The 27056-nt window shown below is 38.3% G+C and overlaps 2 protein-coding genes across 2 annotated transcripts; both read left to right on the top strand.

The window, feature by feature from the left end:
* The first annotated feature begins 5090 nt into the window (after positions 1-5090).
* LOC112188657 (xyloglucan endotransglucosylase/hydrolase 2) lies at positions 5091-6482 on the top strand. Its single transcript, XM_024327823.1, has 3 exons — positions 5091-5443; positions 5540-5733; positions 5834-6482. Exons 1-3 carry the CDS (start codon positions 5165-5167, stop codon positions 6252-6254), a joined length of 894 nt encoding a protein of 297 aa, XP_024183591.1. The 5' UTR covers positions 5091-5164; the 3' UTR covers positions 6255-6482.
* An 11040-nt stretch (positions 6483-17522) lies between these two features.
* Positions 17523-20594, top strand: LOC112190919 (persulfide dioxygenase ETHE1 homolog, mitochondrial). The gene is made up of 9 exons (XM_024330435.2): positions 17523-17853; positions 17954-18082; positions 18251-18358; positions 19218-19352; positions 19540-19581; positions 19663-19722; positions 19805-19858; positions 19957-19981; positions 20114-20594. The coding sequence occupies exons 1-9, from the start codon at positions 17644-17646 to the stop codon at positions 20218-20220; spliced, it is 870 nt and encodes a 289-aa protein (XP_024186203.1). The 5' UTR covers positions 17523-17643; the 3' UTR covers positions 20221-20594.
* Positions 20595-27056: the final 6462 nt, after the last annotated feature.

The following is a 27056-nucleotide window of genomic DNA, read 5'->3' as shown; positions in this document are numbered from 1 at the left end:
CGGTTGTTTTTTTTTTTTTAATATAATTTTGAGGATTAATTCTTGTACGTAATTTAGAAAAACATACAACATTTTTCGTTATCTTAGCCTTACTTGAGGAGACACACCGCCAACCTCACTTGCATAAATATGAACATAAACATCGTTATGACCTCACTGGTCACTAAATTAACATGCCCGCATGGCCGCATTAATATTAGGGTCTTTGACCCAAAGCACCAAAATGAGCCAAAATTGTCTCATTTACCCCAAGAACAAATATTTATTCCCACTTACACTATTTAAAGTAAAATAATAGTTTTACCCTTGACTTAATTACTTAATTACACTTATCCTCTCTCTCTTTGTCTCTCTGTCTCTCTCTCTCTTCTCTCTCTCTCTCTCTCTCTCTCTCTCTCTCTCACTGTTACGCCCCTGATTTTTAAACAAATAAAAATTGATATATAATCTCATAATTATACATGCGTGGACGTTCAGCCATCAATAACAAATACCTAGAAATTTTTTCCCTTTAAACTACGCACATATTGATGCCCTGAACCTACTATATCAATATTGACCCACTCCACAGAGTCATATATTATATAAACTTACGAATTAAATTGTCAACAACAAGATAAAACGTAAATGCTCATCAGAGTTTAACTACAACGGAAATCCTTATCAACGGTAAAGTCACAAAAATGGCTTCCTACCTTTAAGCTGCAAGTGCGCTATCTCAGCTTCAGCCCCGATTATCCTACCCTGCAGGATTAACCTCTACACCGTTGGAATGGTGCACCGGGTTGCCACACAACAAACTCGGTAAGCTTTTGCAAGCCCGTATGAGGAACTCAAAACAACTCACACAAAAATCAAGGGATAAACCCCGCACGTTTCAATCAAGAAGCCAAATCACACTTTGATCCTTAAAAACACAAAATAAAGGAGAACAACTCACACTTTAATTTCCTTTCAAATCGAAATAAAAGAAACCAACTCACACCTTGATTTCTTTTAAAATAAAACATAGAAAACAACTCACACTTGACTTCTATCAAATAAAACATAGAAAGCAACTCACTTCTTGATTTCTATCAAATGTACCAAAATCGTATCATAGAAAGCAACTCACACCTTGATTTCTATCAATAAAACATAGAAAATAACTCACACCTTGAATTCTATCAAATGTACCATAATCGTACCATAGAAAGCAACTCACACCTTAATTTCTATCAATAAAACATAGAAAACAACTCACACCTTGAATTCTATCAAATGTACCATAATCGTACCATAGAAAGCAACTCACACCTTGATTTTTATCAAATCGTTACTAAGGAAAAAAACTTGCACCTTATTACCTTAAAAACCACGTAATGTCATGAGTTATCAATAACCAGTTCCCGTTACCCCATGAATTACCTATATGGCAGACAGATTAGAGCTCTAACTGAAACGTAACCACTCGTCCGGCCAAAGACATGAGTACCTGATATTCTGCCCAAGGTCATAGACCTTCGTTCCTCGGGCCGCACAATCCCTTGGAGCAAAACATTAAAGGAGTCACATTGGACCCAAAATGTTACACAAATCACAACGCTTTTGAAAATAATCGAAATCAACATTTCCATAATCATTATTTTCCGAAAAGCCATAACACAAAACAATAAAGAGCATCAATTCATGCATATTATTTTCATACCCAAATCTCAACGCTTTTCTCAAATCTCAACGCTTTTCAAAACAAATTGAAATCAATCATTTCCACAATCATTTGTTTTCCAAAACCACAACCCAAAACAATAAAAAGCATCATTCCAGGCATATTCTTTTCAAAAATCCACAAACCACCAAATATATTTTTTTTCATGTAAAATATATATAATATATGTAGTCATCTGCTCAGGAATGCCTGCTAATACCAACTATAGTGTGCAGTTAAATCAATAACTCTCAAAACGATAAAGGTAAGCCCGTTCGTGAATGAACTTCGTGAGATTACTCACCTCGAATTCCCGCTGCGTCTTCAATACAGAACAAAACAGCCTAACCACCAACTACCCGTCTAAGAATACTTCGTCAAGTACCTAAGGAAAGTACAGCCTTGATTCAGTAAATGAAACACAAGGAATAACGTTCGAAACCCTAAATCGAACCAAAATTCCCAAAGTGACCCCAAATTGAGGCGAAACCACTTCCGAGACCTCCCAAAGTCTCCGGAACACTTCCACGATCGATGTGTCCAAACCACAAGTCGATCGGATGCTCAAATCCTCACGGATCGAATAATTTCACCGATATGAAACGGTAAAAATCAAAACAAATCCATACGAACTCCAAAATTTTCATACTATATATCGAAACGCTCGTATCAATGAGTAGAACATATATATTACCAGAAACAGTCCCCTAGATGGCCAGAACACCGCCGGAACGCCCCCACAGGCGGTGGAGTTCCTCCACCGGCCAAAACTCAATATTTCACAAAACTTCCAACATCAAAGCTATTCATCTAAGCATGCTTGTGAATTTTCATAACTAGCTCGAAGTCAGAAAACAAGCATAAAGGGTCGAAAACTACCTCACAACCCGTGGATTACTGTTCAATCCGAGTTGAACCAAGTTTCACGTGAATAGATCCAAACAACCACCAAGGATCGATCAAGGATGTTGCTCTGAGCTCAACCAAGAAGACTTGAAGCCTCGCCGACGTCGGAGATCGGAGAACCGATCGAGTCCGAATACACCAAACTTCGCCTCCTTCTAACGCCGCCACCACCTAGAATCGCAGCTAGAGGACACCACAGAGACAACCAGATGGCAACGAAGAACCGATCTGGAAAGTTTCACAGCCGGAGAATGCCGGAAAAGCCGGCTCGGGTTGGCAGGGTTTGGGTCGGGTCAGTCGAAAAACTTTGATACTGAAGGTGTCGACCTAGAAAGAAGAGAGAGAGAGAAAGGGTCTTGCGGAAATGGAAATGGAAATTATGAAAATATTTCCGGAAAACCTCTATTTATACTAAAATGGAAACTTCTTCCAATGACCATAACTTCCTCATATGAACTCTGATTGACGCATTCCATATGTCCACGAACTCGTATCGATGCGCTCTACAATTTTCAACCGCAAAAGTCATATTTTTTGAATAAAAATTCGTCCGAAGCACTTCCGCTCCATCCACGAGCCACAAAACCATCCAATAACCACAAATTAGATTCCGGAAAATCCTCAGAAAATAAATATGAATTTCCGGGGCATCACACACACACACACACACTCTCTCTCTCTCCCACCCTAGCACGACGCCGGCAGTGCCCTAATTAGGAGTTTTTGAGCTTTCTTCGCAGCTAGGGTCGTACGCGGAGGAGTTTTTCTCGAGTTGAGATGGAGACTCTGCCCGGACCAGTGCTCCGGCATCAACAGCTTTGTCTCCAGCTTCACCCTTCCACTTCATCTCCGATTGAGGCGAAGAGACTCGGCATCAAAAGCTCGTAAGGATTCAATCTTAATCTTTCGGAAATTTGTTTGAGTTTCTAGGTTTGTATGATTTTGATTCTGGTCTGCGATTTGGATTTTCGATTTGATTAAATTTGATTTGTGGTGGAATGAATGTATATGAGTCTAATTTGGAGGAGTTGGAGCGCCTGGTAGAGCTGGTGGTGCCAGAGAAGATTGTTGAACGATTGGCCGCACAGTGTTTGTTTTCGACAGTGGAGGCCGGAGCCGACCTCGGTCACAGGGACGACGACAACGGTACTGGATCAAAAGGCACCGTAGTTGGTGCATTGAACGCTCCTCATACCGGAAAGCGATGCAAATCAATTTTGGGTGCCCAGAGCATTTTCTGGGGGCCCAAATCATTTATTTATTTTTGGTAAAATATGGGCAGAAGGCCCAGAAAGAAATAAAGAAGGGAAAAAAATGGTTCTATTGGGGGGAAATAAACGTCTATTGCCCCAATAGATGTTCTGAATTGATGCAATATCCTCTATTTTTTGCTTAGTTAAAGTTTTATTTATCTAATTTTACTGAGATTAGTTCACATTCTGGTGACCAAAAGTTCTATTAGGGGGCAATAGATGTCTATTGGGAGGCAATAGTCATTTAAAATTGATATAATTTCTTCATTTTTTTCTTTAATCAAAGTTTTATCTGTCTAATTTTAGGAAGATTAATTCCTATTCTGGCTACCGAAAGTTCTATTCGGGGGCAATAGACGTCTATTGGGGGGCAATACATGGCTGATAGTCGTCTATTGGAGGCAATAGACGTCTATTAGAGGGCAATAGACTATTGGGGCAATACACAGTATACACGTCTATTGGGTGCAAAAAAAACTTTCCGGTGGGCGGTATCCGATGACCGGAATCCGGCGAAAGTTGACCGGATTCTCGCGGCTGGTGACGGGACTCCGGCGAAGTCTCCCATGGTTTCTCTCTCTCTAAGTAACAAAGGGGTAAGGGTAAAATGGTATTAAAAAAAATTAAAAACAAAAAAAAAATCTTAATGTATTTGGAAAGACCACCTTAAAGTGTTTTGGGTAAGAGAGAATTAAAAAAACTTAATTGGGTAAGTGAGAAAAAAATCTCTAAAAATTGGGTAAATAGACAAAAACCCCTAATATTAAACCTTAATTACATTCTTAGACTAGACCTAATTAAATTTTCAGACTTCTGCATGCATCCACACGTAGATTGTATTAGTGCGGTTAGCTATTATAAATGTGAACTTGGTGTTAGGTTCACCTAAGGTTGGCACCAATTATATAAAAACTCCACATGTATACTTGGCCACCAAAACGCGCATACACCAGTTCTTTGATTTGTCCATATCATCATATACATGCATGGCTCCAAAATTCCGACATCACCAACTTAAATAAATAATGTAACAACCTGAGCAAGAGTCCATTCATTTGAATTGGCACCGCCGCACCCAAATCAAAGCTTCTGTTACCTTTCATCATAGCTGGTCTTGTCTAACTTTGCAAACCTGTCACCAGTTTTCAAAATCAAACAGTGAGTACAGCTCTATTCTAATCAACGCGGCATACTTGATACTATTCTTAAGCTTGAGCTCGGAAACATGTATATAAAGGGCTTCAATTCTCAAACTATAGCATCAAACACAACAACAGCTTCATCTTCTCTCTCTAAACCTACAACTTCTCTCAACATTATGTCTTCCTCTAAGGTCTCAGTGATGCTTTGCCTCTCTGCTGTTTTGTTAAGTCCTTTCATGGCCATGGCTGCAGCCGGTAATTTCTATCAAGACTTTGACATCACATTCGGCGAACAACGTGCTAAGATATTCAACGGAGGACAACATCTCACACTCGACCTCGACCAGTATTCCGGATCTGGTTTCAAGTCCAAGAAGGAGTACTTGTTTGGAAGGATCGACATGCAAATCAAACTTGTCGCTGGCAACTCAGCTGGCACTGTCACTGCATATTATGTAAGTCAGCTAGCATTGTGCTACTAATATTTCCACTTTACACTTATATATACTTGCATCAATACTAATTTTGGAGACACATACATATATGTACAGTTGTCTTCTCAAGGTCCAACTCATGATGAAATCGATTTTGAGTTTTTGGGAAACTCTTCTGGTGAACCCTACACTCTCCACACCAATGTGTTCAGCCAGGGGAAAGGGAACAGAGAACAACAATTCCATCTTTGGTTTGATCCTACAAACGCCTTCCATACCTACTCGCTTGTCTGGAACAGCCAACGCATTATGTAAGTAGCTAGCCATCAACACTACTACTCATTTTTAACCAATTTTTTTTTACCGCATTCTCCTTTCGAAAACTTCCTAATACTTCATTCATTTCTGCAGATTCTTGGTGGATAATATTCCAATTAGAGTGTTCAACAACTTGGAGTCAGTTGGTGTTCCATTCCCCAAAAACCAACCGATGAAGATTTACTCGAGCCTGTGGAATGCTGATGACTGGGCTACACAAGGTGGGCGTGTGAAGACTGACTGGACTCACGCTCCTTTCACTGCCTCGTACAGAAACTTCAAGGCCAATGCCTGCGTCGCTGGCTCATCGTCATCATCATGCGGTGTCTCCACTTCTGCTTCAACTAATTCCTTAACTGATCAACAGGGTACATGGCACAATCAAGGTCTAGATGCCGCAGGCCGAAACAGGATAAGATGGGTGCAGCAGAAGTTCATGGTCTACAACTACTGTACTGACCTAAAACGATTTCCCCAAGGTCTTCCGGTGGAATGTAGACGATCAAGGTTCTAGTCTTCTAGATGACATATACCAGATGCAAGATATGATCAGATGACATATGCCCTTGATCTCATGCTTCCGTTTTACTGTTACTTCATCTTAAATACTCTTTCATTTTGGTTCAACTATACAGTTTGTAACGTACATCACAATAATCTCCTATGATTTCCTATTCGTTTGTTGTATACTGAATTCACATTTCATAATCAAATAAAGTTGAGCTGAATTCATTTGTTGGCCATACCTTTCTCATTCATTCAACGAGAGGCGGAAGCAGCCACCATTTTCGGCCTCGCTTAAGCGCGGTCGGGTCCGGCCTCCGGAACAGGATCAGGGTTCTTTGTAGAATTCTGGGCCCAGGCCCATTCACCAGAAGCCATATATATATAAATAGAAGTAACGTTTCGCCTGAACTCTTTTGCTGGACAATTTCAGAAAACACAACCGCTCTTAACTTTGTAAGTATATATATGGCCCAGTTTGGGATGGATTCCCAAGCTGTTTTTGAACTAAGAAGTGATTTTGGGCCCAGATCAAGGTGTTTGGTAAAATTCTTTAAGGTTGATTTTCGTCGAAGCTGCTTCTCCCAACTGCTGTTTTTGAGAAGCAGCAATTCTTAGCTTTTAGGATTTGCTTCTACCGAACCACTCCGAAAAAACACGGAGCTTTTAATGAAATCTATTCAAATTCCTATTTTGCGCTCATCCTTTCTGAAAATTACATTTAACCTAGCAACTCAATCTTTTCTCTCTATTGCAGAAATGCAGATGCATCGTTCTTCTGCCCCTCTGTTTGTCATCAATCCCTAATCCTCATTGGAACAAATGGGAAGAGAGGGCCTCTACTTCTCCTCCTCTTAGCCCATAGTAGCCCAAAGAAAGAAAGAAATAAGGAAATTATCTGCAACCTTCCTCACCTCCTCGGACGCGGACGCGCAACACACTTCGAGTCCTTGCCTAGTCGCCTCCTCGGCACAGCAATTTGATGAGATGCAGCCAGTTCTTCTCTTCATGATGTTGAGTCGAGTTCTTCTTCCTGTACTGATTTCATTGCAGACTAGCAGTCATCTTCTCCGGCTTTCCCCATCCAAGCTTGCTTTTTTTATGAGTTGCTGCAAAATGGAGGTATTTCTTTTCTTTTCTGCTAAGTCTCTTGATTGATTTAATGGGTTTGTTGGTGGAAATAGTGTTCCAGATCAATTTTCTCTTGATTGGTGTAATGGGTTTTTTTTATTGAAATAGTGTTCCTGATCAATTCTCTCTTGATTGGTTTACTTGGTTAAATGGGTTTATTGTCGATTTCTTTTGTATTCCTGATCAATTCTGTTTACCATAAGAAAATTGAGGTGTCATAATTTAGAAAATTATAGGATTTCTTCATCGGATTCATAATGTTAGTGCTAATGACTCCTTACGACCCTGGTAGGTATTTGAAACTAGTTTTGAATGGATTGATTGAGACCAATTCATGGTCTATGCTTGAGTCTGGATCAGCTTGGCTTGTTGCTTTCTAAACTCATTTGTAGCTGTGAGTTATTAATAGCTTATGTAGGACGACCTAGGGTCTGATAAAAATCATAAAATGAATGTAATCTTTCTAATTATCCAATTAATGATCACTACTGTGCTGTCTATTTGTTCAAAAATGTTATCACCTATCTGATGCCTCTTCCCTATGCTCTCTGATACATGCAGTTATCTGAATAATGGTTGTTTTGTTAAAAATTGAAATGAAGATTTTGTTGATTCTTATGCATATGGTTATCAAATTGATTTGGTTTATATAGAGCAAGGTCGTGAAAGTGAGAGATTTGTGATGACTATAGGCAGATGAGTGGGATTGAGTGTCTCAGGTCCTTGATGATCACTGTAAACCAATGCCACAAGCATATATTCTTCCATAGCTATCTGCTTAATTTCAGAATCAGACCCACCTCAGCTATCAGTCTTCACAAGGTTATCACTCTTTCTTTCGCAATTCTCCTGGGCACAAAAGGAATAGAATACTGTCTTTTGATTTGTTTTGGGTCTTCTAGTTTTGTTTTTTTTTTTTAATTTTTTGAATTTCTGTAGCACTTTTGTGGGAGTGTAATTAGTTTGTGCTTTGCGGAATATAGTAATGCAGCCAATGCTTGCGTTTCGGATGATTATCTAGTTCATCAAAACGAAGGTGGTCCAAAGGGGATCGATTCGTTGCATTTTATGGAAGCACGTTGCATTTTAGTTTGTTTGATTGTTTTGACAGGGAAATTTTTTGCTGTAAACTTGAATCAATTCTTGTGCTTCTTTAATTGAGAGTGTTGTAAGAAGGATGAAGAATTTTTTGCTGTAAACTTGAATCAATTCTTGTGCTTCTTTAATTGAGAATGTTGTAAGAAGGATGACTTCTTCGAGTATGCTTTGGTCAATGTACAAGTCCATGTGATAATTTAAGGATTGACCTTTAGGTTTTGTGTACTTTGATTTTACTGTTATTTTGTTTTCATCATCAGTAGTCTCCGGTTTAGATCAATATCATTTCAATGAATTAAAGTTCCTTTTGGAATTCTGTTCACAATACACTAGTGCAAAAAGAGTTGTATTGAATCTACATATTGAGATAAAAGTGATAAAAGTGATGCATTAATAATTTAAACTAGTGTGTATAAGGACAATACAAGAGAAATTTTTAATTTGATATGGTTACATAATCAGAAATAAAGTTATGCATTTTAGTAGCATTTTTTAGCATGTATGACCATTTTGGTAATTATACACAGTCAAAGCACTTTTTACTTATAACTTACCAAACACTCAAAAATTGATTTTCGTTCTCACAGCACTTTTATAAATAGTTTACCAAACACCTCAGCTGCTTCCTCTCACAGCAATATCAGAAGTGCTTCCTCTCACAACACAACAATCCCAAACTGGGCCTATGTATGTTCGGTTTTGCTTCTTTTGGTTGATAGGTTCTATTTCAGGATTGTATTAACTATTACGGATTGTGCTGGGTTCAATTAATTGGGTTCTTGTTTGCGTAGCAGTTTGATCGAGTTAGGGTTTAATTTGCTGGGTCGATTCAATTATATATTCATATAGCCATTAACTACTGTTTAATTAAATTAGCTAGTGTGATTTAGCGGATGTCAATTATAAATATTCTGATGTCATTTTACTGTTTTTTAGTATATATAGTGTTGATTTGATTGAGTTCAATTAGGGTGACACAATAACTAACAGGTCTTAGGATTTTAGGGTTTCTGCTAGTGAAAAATATATGGCGGATGGAAAGAGGCAGCAAAAACTGGTTCCTTCTGATATGGTTGTTGAGAAATTGTTGAGGCTACAGGTCAAATCTTTAAAGCGATTTAAGTGCGTATACAAGATATGGTGTGATTTAATCTCCAGTTCTTCTTTTGTTATGGAGCACGTCAGTCGTCCCAAGAAAGGCACCAACTGCTTGAAGGTTCTTGTTTCAATAGAGCCTCCCCAATCCATAGATTACAAAGAGTCAAACAAAACAAAGGAATAAGAGATTGAGAATTTTCTGATGTGATATTTACCTTCTCCAAGAACGGAATATATATACAAGATACATGAAGACCTATTAGGAAACTAATTACAACATAATAATCCTAATAATACACAATATTCACAATCCTAATTACATGGCATGACTCACGCCAACACTCCCCCTCAATTTGGTGCATACAGATCACGGATGCCCAACTTGTCAGATGAGTCATAGAAGGCTTTACTCGAGAGAGCCTTTGTAAGAATATTCACCAACTGTTCTTCAGTAGGACCGAAGGGAAACATAATGATCTGTCCATCCAGCTTCTCTTTAATGAAGTGTCGATCTACCTCCACATGCTTCATGCGATCATGTTGAACAGGATTGTGAGCAATTTCAATTGTAGCCTTATTATCACAATAAAGCGGCATAGCCTTTTTCTACCTGAACCCCAAATCCCTCAACAAATTTCTCAACCACAACATCTCACAAAATCCTCGGGTCATTCCTCTATACTCTGCTTCTACACTAGAACGAGCCACCACCCTCTGTTTCTTGCTCTTCCAAGTAACCAAGTTACCACCCATAGATGTGAAGTAGCCTGAAGTAGACATGCGATCTCTAATATTACCTTCCTAGTTCGCGTCTGTGTACCCGGAAACATCCAAATGACTGTGTTTTGAAAAGAGTAATCCTTTCCCTAGAACAAACTTTAAATACCGCAAAATATGAAATACAGCATCCATATGAGTCTTACTGGGATTATGCATAAACTGACTCACCACACTAACTGCATAGGCTAAATCTGGTCTAATGTGGGATAAATAAATCAACCGGCCAACTAACCTCTGGTATCTTGCTTTATTCGTAGGTACTTGATCCAAGTACTCTGCTAACCAATGGTTTTGCTCAATAGCAGTATCAACAAGTTGACAGTCAAGCATACCTGTTTCTACCAGCAAGTCGAGAACATACTTCCTATGACTCAACACAATACAATCCTTCCCACGAGCAACTTCAATTCCTAAGAAATATTTCAAATTACCCAAATCTTTCATCTCAAATTCTAAAGATAACTGACCTTGTAATCTTTGAATCTCCTCAAAGTCATCACCTGTCACAACCATGTCATCAACATAAATAATCAAGGCAGTCACTTTACCACACCGATGTTCAAGGAATAAGGTGTGATGTGAATTGCTCTGCTGGTACCCAATTTTCTTCATGAACTTGGTGAACCTGCCAAACCAAGCTTTGAAAGACTGCTTCAAACCATAAAAAGATTTTTTCAATCTGCACACCACCTGCTCTCCAATAGAAGTACCATATCCAGGAGGTAAATCCATATAAACCTCTTCATGTAGATTACCATGCAAGAATGCATTCTTAACATCAAACTATTGTAAAGGCCAATCAAGATTAGCAGCTAACAAAAGAAGTACTCGAATTGTGTTAATTTTGGCCACTGGTGCAAATGTCTCATCATAATCCACTCCATACTTATGAGTATAGCCTTTAACCACTAGTCTTGCCTTGTACCTGTCCACCGATCCATCTGAATTGTGTTTCATGGTATATACCCATCGACAACCAACTGTCTTCTTCCTGGGTGGTAATGATACTAGCTCCCATGTACAATTCTTCTCAATAGTATCCATTTCAACTATCATTGCTTGCATCCACTTTTCATCCCTTATTGCATCTTGCACTTTACTAGGGAGAGACACAGAAGATAATTGATTCATAAAGGCTACTTACAGTTTAGACAGTCTATGGGTCGACACATAATTAGTAATGGGGTATTTAGCTTTTGCACTTAGAGTAGGTTCATAGTGCTTCAGGGGTTGACCACGGATGGAACGACTAGGTAGAGTTTTGGTGGGAACAATATCTGACACATAAGAATGAACACTAGCTGACACAGAAGAAGTATTAGATAAAGAAAGATTAGAACATACCTCGAGTGATGATTGAGTAGGTGAGACCACTGAAGGAGAGGGAGAGACAGAAGAACTGTTCAAAACGGCATTGGCGACATCGGGAATTTCATCGGAAACAAAATCGGGAACTTCCTCTCTTGCTGACCGGTCAGACTGATCCGATAGACTGGTCAGTAGCTAACTACCCAAATTCTCTTCTCCGTTCAGTAGGCTGATGTCCTCTTTTTCAAGTTTCATTCCCAAACACTCCAGCCTTGAGAACTCGGATGTTAGTCTCCCATCTTGCCCACTAAATAAATCTTCATAATAACAAGACTTCTCCCCTTGACGAGGAGTCACAGGAGGCAAAAAAATAACATGCGTCTTCACTGAACGTAACATCCATGGTGACATAAAACTTCTGGGATTGAGGATGATAACATTTGTAACCTTTCTGATGAGAACCATACCCCACAAACACACACTTAAAGGCTCTAGCATCCAACTTGGACCTCTGATTCTTATTTAGATGAACATAAGCAATACAACCAAAGACACGAGTAGGAAAAGTATTAGAAGATGGAATAGAACATAGTTAGACAGGACCTCAAGTGGGACGCGACCTTGAAGAGGGACAGATGGAAGACGATTGATTAGATGAGAAGGCACACAATACGGTCTCTCCCCAAAGATACTTAGGCATGTTAGCACTACGTAGAAGAGACTGAGCCATGTCCAGAAGATGATGATTTTTCCGTTCAGACACCCCATTTTGCTCAGGTGTCTGCGGGCACGAAGTTTGATGTATTATGTCATGGTGTTGGAAATATTCATCAAAAGAATGATTGACAAACTCAACCCCATTATCGGAATGAAAGACCTTAACATGAGCATCATATTGAGTACGAACAAACTTATGGAATGTTGTAAAAGCAGAAAAAAACAAAATCTTTGGACTTAAGTAAAACCACCCAAGATAATCGAGGAAAGTCATCAATGAATAACACAAAATATCGCATTCCAGAAAGGGTATAATGATTAGAAGGACCCCATACATTAGCCAAAGCACAAGTTTCAATGCAGGCTAGACTCACTAACTCCCAGAGACAATGAAGGCATGGACTTCTTCATATATAACTCCAAAAGATGGATGACCCAAACGCCTATGCCAACACCATAGCTCACTCAATATGTCAGAATAATCTGTCAGGCCAAAGGCTATTCTGGTGCTTGTGTTGGCTCTGCGTACATGTAATCCAAGTGAAAAAGTTTCCCCCTCAGGTCTCCCTTGCCCATGATCACCCTGGTGCACATATTCTGAAAAATAACATACATTGGATAAAAGGTTACAGAGCATTTATTTTGTGACCCCAACTGGGATACAGACAAAAGATGATGAGACAATGAGGGTACATAAAGCACATCATGCAATGCAATGGATAGTGTAACCTGAACAGACCCAATACCTAAGACTGGAAAAGACGTATCATTCGCGTTAGAAACATGGGATATAGAAGGGTATGACATAGACATAAAAAAAGACTTATCATAGGTCATATGGTCAGACGCACTAGAATCAATTATCCATATATCACTACCAGTAAAGTCAGAAACATGTAAAACAACACCAATTTTACCTCGAGTTTCCTTAGTCAAGGAAACATTACCCTATGAGGGATCTTGCCCTGCAATTCCGTAGAAGTCAGGTTTTAGCACCAATTGGACTACCGCTTTGCCTTTTTGACCACCACCACATCCTCCAGTATTATTGCCTCCTCTCCAACCAGAGTTGTTGTAATTAAACCTTCGTAGCTTAGGACATTGATTCTTGAAATAACCAACTTCCTTGCAATAGTTGCAAGCCATTTTGTTATAATTCTGATTTTGATTCTGCTGATATCCCTGATTCCATGGTTGATACTGACTCTGAGATGGAACTAGGGTAGAATTCCCAATCTGAGGTTGAGGTGGAGGTGTAGCATGGATTGTTAAACTAGAAATTCCAATATGAAGGTTCTGAGCAGCAGCCTTATTACCTTCATCTTTTCAGATATAGGCAAAAGCTTGTTCCAATGTAGGTGAAGTTGCAAGATGCAATAACTTATTCTTTGCCCCTTCAAGGTGAGGTTCTAGGCCAATAAGAAAAATATGGACATGCATCTTGTCCTGCTCAGTCCGATAGGAATTAATATCAACTTCACAAGTCATAGGATTAGGGTTTCTCTGATCAAGTTCCAGCTAAATTGTCTTCAAATTCACATAAAAAGTTGCAACAGGCTGTCCACTCTGAGTTATTTCGAAAGCTTTGACATTTAATTCATGAACACGAGCAAAGTCACTCCCATCATAATATGTAGCAGCAACAGAATCCCAAATTGCTTTGGGAGAATCATATATAGTTAGCAAATAATCTCATTACCTCCAGAGTCATAGCCTTGAGAAGAATTCCCATCATATTAGTATTTGTTGTATCCCATTCATCGGCTTTTGGTCCTGCAGCAGGTCTTGCTACACTATCGGTAACATAACTCCACTTTCCAATCCCCTGAATATGGATCTTCATAAGCCTCTGCCATAACTGATAATTGGTGCTATCGAGCTTTACACCAAAACTTGAATTATCTGTCACATTCTGAACAATCACAACCTTACAGGCCACAGAGTTCGCCCCTCCATTCTGAGATCCTCCAGTATTCCGGTCCGTAAGAGTCAAATATACCATGTTTTTTCTTCTTTCTCTTCTTCAAATATAGTAATTAATGAGCCACAAACCAAAAAGAATAAAAAGTCTCAAAGAGACCAGTAGCAAAACACCAAAAGAAGATGGTCTTTACTAGCCAAAAGAAACCAAAGCAAGAAGTGGAGCAAAACGCCAAAAAAGGAATAGAAGCAAAACAAGGTCTGAGCGTCTCGAAGCCAACAACAAAGGGACCAGCAATGACTTCAAGAGACCAGCGATTTCAAAGGGACCAGACCAAAGGATTAATTCTAGAGGTTTAATTGTATTAAAAGCAAAAGGACAAGAGAACAAAAGGGAACTGATTTTCCCTACAGCGGAAATCAACTAGCACAACCAACCACTGCAAGTGGCATAGTGGTTCTTGCCTAGTTGGGTGTGCTCCCCAACCTAGGTTCGAATCCCGAAGCTGTCAAAGTGGCCAGGCACTGTGCTGCAATGCATAGTTGGAGCATTTCACATGCGCCGAAGAGGTTTATCTTGGACCTAGGAAGCCTTTGGGTTCCCCTTGACAAAGTCAAAAAAAAAAAAAAAAAAAAAACTAGCACAACCGAGTCCGAATGGATCTCGGCTCAGATATCAAGTCAAACAGAACAAAGGAATAGGAAATTGAGAATTTTCTGATGTGATATTTACCTTCTCCAAGAACGGAGTATATATACAAGATACATCAAGACCTATTAGGAAACTAATTACAACAGAATAATCCTAATAATACACAATATTCATAATCCTAATTACATGGCATGACTCACGCCAACACAAAGCTTTACTGAAGCATGAAGATGATGGACATGTTGCAAGCAGACAACTTAAGCTTGATTTATCAAAGTGCTGCCCAGACATGTTGATGTCTCGTCATCTGAACATTGTGTCATTGTGGGATCGTGTAATGGGTTGCCATGTCTACACGGAGCCAACTTACTCCGAAACTACAGTGACATTCTCTTATGGGATCCTTGTAATGGAGATACCTGTGTGTTACCGAAACATACTAATTTTGATCTGATTATGGACATATCATCCTCCAATATTTTATGGATTTGCTTATGATTCAACCACTGAAGATTACAAGGTCATACTAGGGGACAGCTATATATGTACAGGAGTATGATGATGGTGATTCTAATTGTGTCAACAAAGTTGCTGTCTTAATTTACACTTAAAACAGGTTCATGGAGGAACTATTATGAAGAAAGGAGGGTGAATCATATCAATGAAAGAGAGAGCATTAAATTGGCTGGACAAGGGTGCTTATCAAACGTAGCTCTACATTGGATGGAACTTGTGTTTGACTATAGACACTGCCTAGATGGTTCAAGATCAAGGATAATGTCTTTTGATTTAGCTCGAGAGAAATTTCAAGAGATGGTGTCACTATCTAGTTTTGTCAATAAAGAATGTTTGGACCTCATATCAAAACTATTGCCGGAATTGGGAGTACTATTGAAAATAGTCTTGTATACTTTTACGTTCCTAGTCGTACCGATGATACTAAACTTACAATACGGGTGATGAATGAATAAGGAGTCAAGGCATCGTAGACTAAACTCTTGCACATCACTTCAAAGATTTTAATGCACAAAAAGGCATTTAAATTTGGTATACAAGCTTCCCTATTTTCTATGAACATTTAAGAGAATGGTGAAGTTTTGATGAGCTGCAATGAACGATCGAGTTGGTTCTATACAATCCAAAAGAAAAGACGAACAAGACTGTTCTTATTACTAATTTGTCATGTGAAGGAATCATGTATGCAGAAACTTTGATTTCACCGGTAATTGGTGGTGGAGTAGAGGTCTGTAACCAACAATGTGGAGAAGTAGAAGCAAGTAAAACACAGATCGACTACTTTGCAACAAACTGTCTATGCCTTAACACATGGTTTATCAGTAATGCCAAGAAGCCTTGGAAGCTTAGGATTGGGTCTTAGCCAGGGGGTCCGACAAGCTAGAATACTTGATTTACTTCCTCTTGATTGGTTGAGTGCTCAAAATAGTTGTCCAATGCAAAATTAGACTCTCTTTTTTTCGATTGAATAAAAAAAATTACAAAAAACTAAACGATGAAGATCAAAGTTAAAAAGCATTAGAAGCAATCAAGGGAAGTGCGAGATTCCAGCTTGCAATGCCAACTAAATGTCCAAATTTACTAGTGCATCAGCCACAAAATTAGACTATTATTCTTGTTACAGGTTGACATACATGTTGACCTAGACAGTTATTAAACAATATATGATGTTCTAATTTTTCAAATAAGAGCAAATTTATTGAGGGATTCATCATGTTGTCATTTAAGATTTGTCATATGAATTACTTGTGTATCTTTTACAAACCCAATATTCAACTTGACCATTATTGTATCCATTTTATTAGTTTTCAAGTCATAATAATTATTGTATTATGTTTGTCCAAAAAATTATAGTATTCTATTATGTTTTTTATTCAATTATTGTTATAAGGACAATCCATGCAGTTATGAAATCCAAACAAATCTAAACAAATCTTGCTAATACAATACATTAAAATCTGTTTAAATCTGGGTGGAATTAAAACAATTCGTGGATTCTGTAGAATCCACGAAAATCCACAGATTATAAAAAATCAATCAGAATCATTTAGAATCTGGATTGAATACACCCTCTAAAACATTATTAGACCATAATTCTTATAAAGTAAGAATTTTATTATAAGAACCAAATTAAAACTTTTAAATAAACAGTTGTATCGATGTTTTAAATCTTACATAACACTAGACTAAATATTATATGTGAAATACAATTTGACTGGCACTTGTTTGATACATTAAACATCAACATCTACAATGTCACAAGGTTATAATCTCACATATCACACATGCCAGTACACATGAACATGACACAATCAAATACTATAGAACATACAAAACCTCCAATTGTTGGCCCCCTGAAAACACAATACTAGGTCCGATGGAGGAAAATATAAAACACCAAAAATGCAACCAGTATTGTATTGTATTGCATTGTTGTTCGCATGGACGACTAACACTAACATCCCTCTAACACTCACAGCTGTTGCTGTCACTTTCTCATTGGGTTTGGCGCGCACAAAGCCAAAGCCAAAGCCAAAGCCACAGCGAATCGCAATCCTTCGTTATCTCACCCAAGAAGGCAAAGAATAATAGCACCTTAAGAAACACGAATCCGTCACTAGTTTTCATCGCTGTCTCTAACCCACAACAAAACTACTTTAGAACAACCCAACAAACCCAAATGCTTCGACTCAGTCTCCTCCCATTTCATCGTTTTCCAATCTCTTCCCATTTCCTCAATCTCTCTCCCAAGTCCACAATGGCCGTCTCTGCTTCTTTCACGACGTCGTCACACTCCTCCAAGCTTCTCTTCCGTCAGCTCTTCGAGAAGGAGTCCTCCACCTACACTTACCTCCTCGCCGACGTGTCCCACCCCGATAAACCCGCCCTGGTCAGCCTTTGGTTTGTTTAAAATGAATATGATTAGGATCAAAATTGTGGGTTTTGATTCGTTGGTTATGAACTTATGATGGCGTTGATTTGATTTGCAGTTGATTGATCCTGTGGACAAAACAGTGGATAGGGATCTTTCCCTTGTTAAAGAGTTGGGTTTGAAGCTGGTTTATGCTATGAACACTCATGTTCATGCTGATCATGTCACTGGCACTGGTCTCATCAAGGTTTTGGACTTTGAGCTTTTTTTGGTTTTGGGAACTCTGAGATTGTGCTAGTTGGGAAAAAGCTGTGATCTTTTATGCAATTTACCAACATGGAAAAAAAGTTGTTATCTTTATGCATTTTGTGGTTTGGTACTTGACATTGATATGAGTGGTGGTTGTTTATGGCAGAGCAAGCTTGATGGTGTGAAATCTGTGATTTCAAGGGCAAGCAAGTCAAAAGCTGATCATCTGATTGAAGCTGGTGATAAAATCTATTTTGGAGACATGTTTTTGGAGGTTTGGCAGCACTTAGTTTTCTGTTTTGAGATTATTGAAGAAATTGTGTATTACTTGAGGTGTCGGTGGATGAACCGCTGTAAATGCTTGTTTTGTTATAGTTCTACTTTTGTCTATGTAACCTCATGTGTTCAAATTTCTTTTCTTTAGAATTGATTACTTTGTCTCTTTGATGTTCTGTGTGATCAAGTTGTCTTTATAATCATAATGAAATGATGAGCAAGTACTAGGGAGATCATATGCTAATGTCCTAGCCTCTGAGGTGAATGTAAAAGTTAAGTTGGTGAATTAATTTGTAGTGTTCAATCCCAACTCTGCCAGAGTTTTGGAAACACACATAAGGAGGTTTGATGCTGAAGGGTCAGCTCTTGGCTGATTAATTAGGATAAGTTCTTTAATATGGTAGTGGTATCTCATAAATGTTAAACTTTCAGTAGTCTAATAGGCTTATATGTACTGGTCTATGCTGTGGTCTACTGCATCCCATTCCAGGTGCAATGAAAGAGAGGGCAGAAAGAAACAGCCTTTTGCAACTAAGTTTATCTGGTATTTACTGATTTTGACCTAGTTAGTCTTATTGTTGTGTTGGGAGTGTGCAAATGTATATTTCTGCGTGTCTGTTTTCATTTGAGTTTGCCTATCTGCATCTTATGTCTATGTCATGGTCTGCACATCCAATTACGCGATGAACTGACTGCAAAACAATGAGTGAGATGACCAACTGATACTGAATTTGTGTCGTTACTGATTTTGATTAGTAAGTTATAAATGTGGCTCTCAAATGGGTTCTGTCTGCATCTGGGTATTTGTGAACATGTATTTGTACATATGGATCTCATATTGCTTATTTGTATTTCAGGTTCGAGCTACTCCTGGGCATACGTTGGGTTGTGTCACCTATGTTACAGGTGATGGGCCTAATCAGCCTCAACCAAGAATGGCTTTCACTGGAGATGCTCTACTCATACGTGGATGTGGGCGAACTGATTTTCAGGTACAGTTTGTAAACTTCTTAAATGTTTATATTTTGACTGACCCATTCTCTCTTTTTACAAAGAAAAAAATAAAGGAAAAACTAAGCACAAAAAGCTTGTTAGCAAAGAGTTGACTTATTCTTTATTCAGACTTTTAAGGCGATTTATCGAGGACTTTTTGTTGATTTTTGTTTAATCTCTTTGCAGGGTGGCAGTTCAGATCAACTGTATGAGTCAGTCCATTCACAGGCAAGTACAAGCTGATGAATTTATAGTTATACACAGCATGATTTTGGGAAACCACTAATGCTTTTGTGTTTACATGTCCAGATTTTCACATTGCCAAAGGATACATTAATCTATCCTGCTCATGATTACAAGGGATTCACTGTATGGAACCATATGATTTCTATTTCTTCTCTACCAAGTAAATCTTGGCAGCTGCTTATGCCACATGTCTTCGTGGATGCAGGTTAGCACTGTGGGGGAGGAGATGCTCTATAATCCCCGGCTTACAAAAAATAAGGTATACCTTCTCTTTTTTCCATGTTTTCCTCTGCAGTATTAACTGCTTTCTTCCCTAAATTTTATCCAACTAATTCAATTTTTATCTCTTATTTTCAGGAGGGATTTGAAGATATCATGAAAAGTAAGTAAAACATTATGTACCCAAACTTTTAGTTATTCAATTCTACGACTCCCACTCCATGTGTCACTGGATATATCAACCACTAGGGCTTGGATCAAGTCTCTTTATGTTTCTTTGGTGTGGATTTTGCAGATCTAAAACTTGCATATCCCAAAATGATTGACATAGCTGTGCCTGCAAATATGGTTTGTGGATTGCAAGATTTGTCTGAAAGGCCTGCTGAGTCTGTATCAACCTAGACACATAATCATGGCTCAGACTTGTGTTCTGTACAAAAACGTCTGGATGGAGCTGGCTTAAGTACATGAAGATTAGCTTTCCACAACACGTGATGCATTCTAGCCCGACAGTTGAGTTTGTACTAGACTTTGAAAGTATACAGATAATGCCATAACAGTATTGACGCATCACATTGAAGCATGACTGAAAGAGCAAGCTACTTGTGCCTGTTGTACAATAATGACTAGATAATTAATAATAACACATCTTCTTTACTGTTCTTCATATTGAAGCATCATGCAAATATTCTGCATTTTTTCAAAACTTATGTACATCATATGGAAGTTCTGATTGTTCTTCGGATGGTTCTGGAGATTGTTCTTGAAACATCATCCGTTTCCTTCTCTTGTTCTTGTTCAGTAACAGAATAGATTTCTTAGAAAAAAGACAGTTCATCTCACAATTTTCTCTATTCTTTTTCTTTCTCTTAGACTGTAGAAATTAGATTTAGCTCAAATTGTAAATACTGCACCATAACCTCATTGAATTTATCATTCTTGTTCGTTTTACAGTAAACCTTTGTTATTCTAGAACCATTACAAATGAAGTTACTAATGTGCGAAGAAACCTTTAATATTTCTTCGTCACCTGCATTACAACTATTGAATTTCTCAATATCCAAAAGCACAAGCTTTTTGCCGTTCCTCATTAATGAAAAAAAAAACCATCCTGCTGAAATCTTTGTTGCCTTGAAGGTTAAGTACTTGATGTTAGGCAGCTAGTTGACAATCGCCAATGTCTCTTCACCCTAATATATGCACGTATAGAACATAAATCTTTGCAATGAATACTGATATAACTCCTCCAAATTGGTGAACTTGTTAAGGGGTTCAACATTGTCGGTGAAGTGCAACAAAGATGCCGGTATACCCAAAACACCTTGTTCAGGAATATTATATCCATAACAATGTAGCTTAGGGAAGGACGCATATAAGAGGGAGGAAACTTGCGCATCGGAGATAAACTGAAAAGCATCAGGTGTACACCATCCAGGTAGCTTGATGCCTCTCCACTGCTACAATTTACCAGAGACTTAACATTGAGTTGACATTCATACAATCATACCCATTGGTAATACCCACCCAATAATAGTTTGTGGGTAATACCCTTCAAATAATTCGCGGGTATGGATATTTACCCAACCCATTTCTAAACGAGTAAACCCATACCACCCATTTATCCGTTTTCAATAGAGTTTCTATTGGACCTCCAAATCTGCTCACTTGACCTCACTCTATTATGAATTATTAAATGACATATATAACCTACTATAAAATGACTATTAGGGACAATAATTATACTAAAAAATGGTTATATTTATTTTCTCTAGACTTTCCAATTCAACAATATTAGATTGCATTCTTTATTATTTTCCCTATCTATTTTCATTTTTCAATTTCACTACATACTCATTAAAGTATATCTATATATATATATATATATATATATTATTAAGAAATAAAACTATGATTAAGATAAAAATTTATGATATGCATATTGAACACATATTGGTCAGGGAGAACAAAACAAATTATATTATGCCCTAAAACAAAATCTATCCATTATATTTGTAAAAAGAAGAAGAAAAAAAAAAGTGCTAGCAAATAAAAAATATTTAAATAATTAATCATGCAAAAAATAGAGAAACATTAAGAAAAAATGATTAATCTTTTTTTTTGCACAGCTAAAAAAGAAAAAGTAAATAAAAAAAATCACATAATAGTTCATGTTATTTTAATTTTATTAATTTTTAAAACTCAATACCTTGTGTTTGATTTTTTTTTTATTGGATAAGAGATTTATGTTGTCTGATTAAGGAATGGAGATGTAATTAAGATTTATAGAGTAATTAAATTATTGAAATGACTAAGTTTTTTATTATAAAGATCTTAGTTTGTTTGTAAATTAATTATATGAGCGAGGTTATTTGAGGAACTTTAGTGAGGTTTAATGAGTAAATTTAATATTTGAAAATTTGATAGGAGGTGTAAAAGGCATAGAGGTCAAGTGAGTAAATTTGGAGGTTCTAATAGAAAAACTGTTTTCAATATGGGCAGTTTTTTTTTTTAAATACTCACTATTTAAGCTCTCCCATTCCCCATCCGGGGATATTTTCAAATAGTCGATTGAGTATTTCAAATACTTGAGACAGTGTTTAAGAAATAAATTGTTGGTTTAGTCATGAGGAAGCAATACGTTTAAAACAAATATTTATTTCCATAAAACAGTTTTCACTACTTGGCGATTAAATGTAAAATAATAAAATTTGGTTCGTAAATGAACCATCCTCACGGATTGCGTTTTGAATCGTCTGTTCACAATTATACGATGATTCAACAGTCGGATCCTCACGGATCGCCTTCTTAATCATCTTTTCACAATTATACGATGATCCAACGGTCGGATCCTCACGGATTGCCCTTAAGATAATCCTCTCAAAATTATACTAAGATCCAACGGTCGGATCCTCACGGATAGCCTTTTGAATCATCTTTTCACAATTATACGATGATCCAACAATCGGATCCAAACGGATCACCCTTAAGATCATCCTCTCAAAATTATACTAAGATCCAACGGTCAGATCCTCATGGATCGCCTTTTGAACCATCTTTTCACAATTGTACCATGATCCAACGATCGGATCCTCACGGATCGCATTTTGAATCGTCTTTTCACAATTATACGATGATCCAATGGTCGGATCCTTACGGATCACCCTTAAGATCATCTTCTCAAAATTATACTAAGATCCAACGGTCGTGTAACATCCCGAACCAGAATTTACTGATTTACTAATCATTAGGACGGTAAACGACATTTACTTTCACTTTTATTGTCATTTCAGCACTTTTAGTGGCCCTAAAAGTTGACTTTTTGTTCGGGTCAAAATTTGAGAAAATATTCTTCATGAAAGTTGTAGAGGACGTTAAACTGAGCGCGTGGATATGTGGTACGTTAAAATCAGAATTCATATGCGAAAGTTATGCCTTAAAATGTGGACGTTACTGTTCACGGTAACTTTCTATATATATAGAAAGTTACTGTGGTAGATTTCCATTTATGGAAACCTACCCCGACTTTCTCTCTCTTCCTCTCCCTCTTTCCCCCACGTCGGCCTCTCTCCTTCTCCCCTTCGTTTTGCCGCCGTCCGGCCACCAATCGGCGAGCCCAGGGTGACGGTCGACTCCTCTCTTCCTCTCCTATATGCCTGTGGTCGTGGGTCGTCGTGATTTGGCCGGAGAAGCTCGAATTCCAGTCAAGAAGATTACTGTAGCAGTTTGTTATTTCTGGAGATATCTTCTGATTCCGGCCGTCTCCGGCCACCAAACCGGCGTCGAATGTGCGGTTTTTGCCAAGGATCATTTCCCCCTAGCCTTGAGCCACGATTTGTAGTGTGGAGGTCGAATCGAAGAAATTTCAATCCTAGGGTTCTTGAATTTTCTGGAAATTTTTCACCGGCCAAATTGGAGCTCTTCCATGTAAAATTGAAATTTGTTGTAGTTGAGAAAGAGGTTGGGTTTGTTGAGTAGATGGTGCTGCCAAATTTTGGTGGCCATCAGAGGCGGTTGCTGGTGGCGCGTGGGGCCCACGCGCTGCCACTATTGGTGGCTCGTGGAGGCGTGTAGGGCAGTGTTTTAATTCCGGTTTTTAGCCCATTAAATTGTATATATGTTGTAGAGCTTGTATGTCAAGTTTGGTGAATTATGGAGGAGTTTGGAATTATTTGTGAATTTCCGAAGTTTGAAGTTTTGTGATTGAATTGTTGGAAATTCGGCCGTCGGATTTCCCTCGTTTTCGTTGTGGAATATGTTAATTGAGGAATTGGTGTTGTGGGAGAGATTTGGGTTGAATTTGAGAAGTAATGGAGATAGGGATTTTCAGGTTTCGTTTAGATTCGTAATTATTTTATCGGATTGCCGTTTACGGAAATATAATTGTGTACAGGGCAATGTGACGAGCTACGGTTAAATGAAGGAACTCGTTTGCGTGGTCGCCCAATAGTACTGTGAGTGGACTTTTGTTTTAAATAATGATGCATGCATTTATCTTGAAATTATTGATTAATTTAATTATCATTTTATTTATCGAGCATGGTATTTTGTCTTGGATTATAATTTGACATTGATTTTTCATGAGTTTCGGATATGAACTTATTATGCTCGGATTTGGATTTATGATTTAATTTCGGAAATGGATTTTGAGCCTTCGATAAGTATCTCTGATATATGACTTTTATTTGAAAGCATGATTTTCGACGAATTATTTTTGAGGTGATTTCCGGAATTATACTACTTATATTATGTTTCTATTCGTCGATTTGAGATTTTATAAGAGATTTTTGAAATGAGATTTCGATGGAGTTAGTTTTCATATTTATTTATCGACCTTCGGTTTTGGCATTGGGAATGCCTTGATGATGATCTAATTATTCTTTTAGCGTGTGGGACACGCTGTCGATTTATGTGACTTTCTACGAGAATTTCTGGGTACGGTTGGGAATCGTACCCGTGTTTTCTTTATTCGCGGGACTTATGGGGAAGCCTTACTGATTTTCGATTTTAGTATGATTTTAACCCACCATACCTGGGTCGTCATATTTATTGCTAGCTAGCCTATTAGTACTCCTCCCTGCTTACTATGTGTTCGTGGGTGAGTAAGAACAGAGCATGGGATGCTCCAGAGTGTGGGACACTCCGACCCGAGCCTAGGAGGCTCCCTTCTTTCGTATGGTGAAACTTCTTCCCCATATTTTATCGTTTCTTGACTAGCGGGGCTAGTCCGATTTTCACTGTAGCCAGCGGGGTTGGTCTTATCTTCTTGAGAAACGAGATTTTGGTTTTACGATATAGTTTTCGAATGTGGTGACTAGCGAGGCTAGTCGATTTATCGTTTTGAAATTCTTGGATTTGAAGCTAAATGTGTTTTTCTAATTGTTGCATGCATCGGTTTTTAATGAAATAAATGTGGGAAAGTATGAAATCTTTTTTCTTTTAAATTGTTTATTTTTGTCCACTCACGCTAACGGTTTTTCGTCTACTTTCCCCTGGGCCTTTCGGTTTCTAATGCCCAGTTTGCAGGCTAATTAGTGGAGGTCGGGCGTACATGACATTTGAGGCATAGTTGTCACTACTTCCGCAGTATAGGATCCCTTGATCCTTTACTCTTCTTTTTATATCCCTGTGTATAGTAGTATTGCTCTGATACCAAATTGACAGGACCCGCCCCGAATTTCACCCTGAAATCCGAGGTGGCCCTGTGGGGCCCACCTTAGGGATAACTCTACCAAAAATTCGGCAGAGTCACCTCTAAAATGGACTACCCAAAAATCTGTAAAACACACAAAAACACTTCAGGCAAACAAACATTATACTCCTGGAGCCATCCTGCTCCCAATTACCAACAACTCTACTTTCACAAAACACAAAACTCGACAATACTAATCCCAAAGGTTATCGGATCCTCATGGATCGCCTTTTAAACCATCTTTTCACAATTATACGATGATCCAACGGTCAAATCCTCATCCGAGACTATACAAAGTCATCGGAACACTTCTACGATCAATATATCAAATCTACAAGTCGATCGGACGGCCTGATCCTCATGGATCAAAACCCATTTACGCTAGTATATCGAAACTACATTTCGTAACCATTGAGACTTTATTAAATTTACTCCAAACAAGAATTAAAACCAAAAATCTCGATCAGTACATTTTGGGTCTCAGAGTTTTGGCTGCACAACACCTCCAATCATGGCGGCTCTTCTCGTTGAATACTTGTTCAATTTTAATCTAATAGGTCCAATTCGTTAATATTCTGTTATACGCTCAAGTTATGGTTGGATTATTTGTTGAAAAACTATTTATTTTTAATAGTATGACTATGCAGACCACCTCGACACCACATCATAAAATATAGGCCATATATGAGCCACATTAACAAGTTAAATAACTCAATAGTCGGAAAACTAACAAATTGTACATATTAGATCAAAATTGAAAGTGCAGGGGTGTTTTTGATGAAATTAGAAGTTCAGGGACTGAATTGATTTTGGACCTAAACCACAGGGTAGTAATTTGTATTTAGCCCAAGGAAAAACATATTGTGTGCCTTCGTCAAAGCAACTGACAGAGAGGGAATCAAGGAATCAGTGATTACTATCAATCAGCACAATTACTGATCAATCAGTATTTAGTATCATTAATATAATCGATATTTCTGTTGTAATTATATCCCTATATAAAGGGACTATGAAATGAAATGAGTAAAGGGACTATGAAATGAAATGAGTAAATAACCAATTCTAATTCTCATTTTACTTTTACACGTTAGCAGCACGCTCAGAGCAAATAGCCAAGAAAAAAACCCTAGAGGAAATTTTTTTTCTTCTTCTATGTCAATCTCAAAAAAATAAAAATAAAAATCCTGTGAAGCAACCCCTGCCTCGATCCCGTCAACCCCCACCGGCCACTAGCCTAGCCCAAGCCACCACCCTTGCTAGCACAACAGCCTAGCCCAGATCGGCCTTCGTCTCCCTCTCCGGACCGGCCCCAGCACTACCGCCAGCCAAATCCACGGGCCTCACTTCACCGGCCAGACCTCCATATCCTTCTTACGGCCTCTTACCCAGCACACACAAGCCACCACGCACACAGCCTTCGATCAAGCCCCGCCGGTACGGCCTCGCCTGCGCAAATCCCAGCAGCCACAACCCGGCCTCGACATCCCTCCAGACCGGCCTCTAGCCTGCTCTAGCCGCCTGACAGCAGCTCCGCGTCACTCGCCCAGCG

Source organism: Rosa chinensis, chromosome 2, assembly GCF_002994745.2.
Source record: "Rosa chinensis cultivar Old Blush chromosome 2, RchiOBHm-V2, whole genome shotgun sequence".
Lineage (NCBI taxonomy): Eukaryota > Viridiplantae > Streptophyta > Magnoliopsida > Rosales > Rosaceae > Rosa > Rosa chinensis.
This window is presented reverse-complemented; position numbering and strand designations above follow the sequence as displayed.

Excerpts from the sequence above, each read along its gene's own strand:
- LOC112188657 (XM_024327823.1), top strand. The coding sequence starts at position 5,165 with ATGTCTTCCTCTAAGGTCTCAGTGATGCTTTGCCTCTCTGCTGTTTTG. Across the intron at positions 5,444-5,539 it reads GCACTGTCACTGCATATTAT|TTGTCTTCTCAAGGTCCAAC; the intron begins GTAAGTCAGCTA and ends ATATATGTACAG. Across the intron at positions 5,734-5,833 it reads TGGAACAGCCAACGCATTAT|ATTCTTGGTGGATAATATTC; the intron begins GTAAGTAGCTAG and ends TCATTTCTGCAG.
- LOC112190919 (XM_024330435.2), top strand. The coding sequence starts at position 17,644 with ATGCTTCGACTCAGTCTCCTCCCATTTCATCGTTTTCCAATCTCTTCC. Across the intron at positions 19,723-19,804 it reads ATGATTACAAGGGATTCACT|GTTAGCACTGTGGGGGAGGA; the intron begins GTATGGAACCAT and ends TCGTGGATGCAG. Across the intron at positions 19,859-19,956 it reads CCCGGCTTACAAAAAATAAG|GAGGGATTTGAAGATATCAT; the intron begins GTATACCTTCTC and ends TCTTATTTTCAG.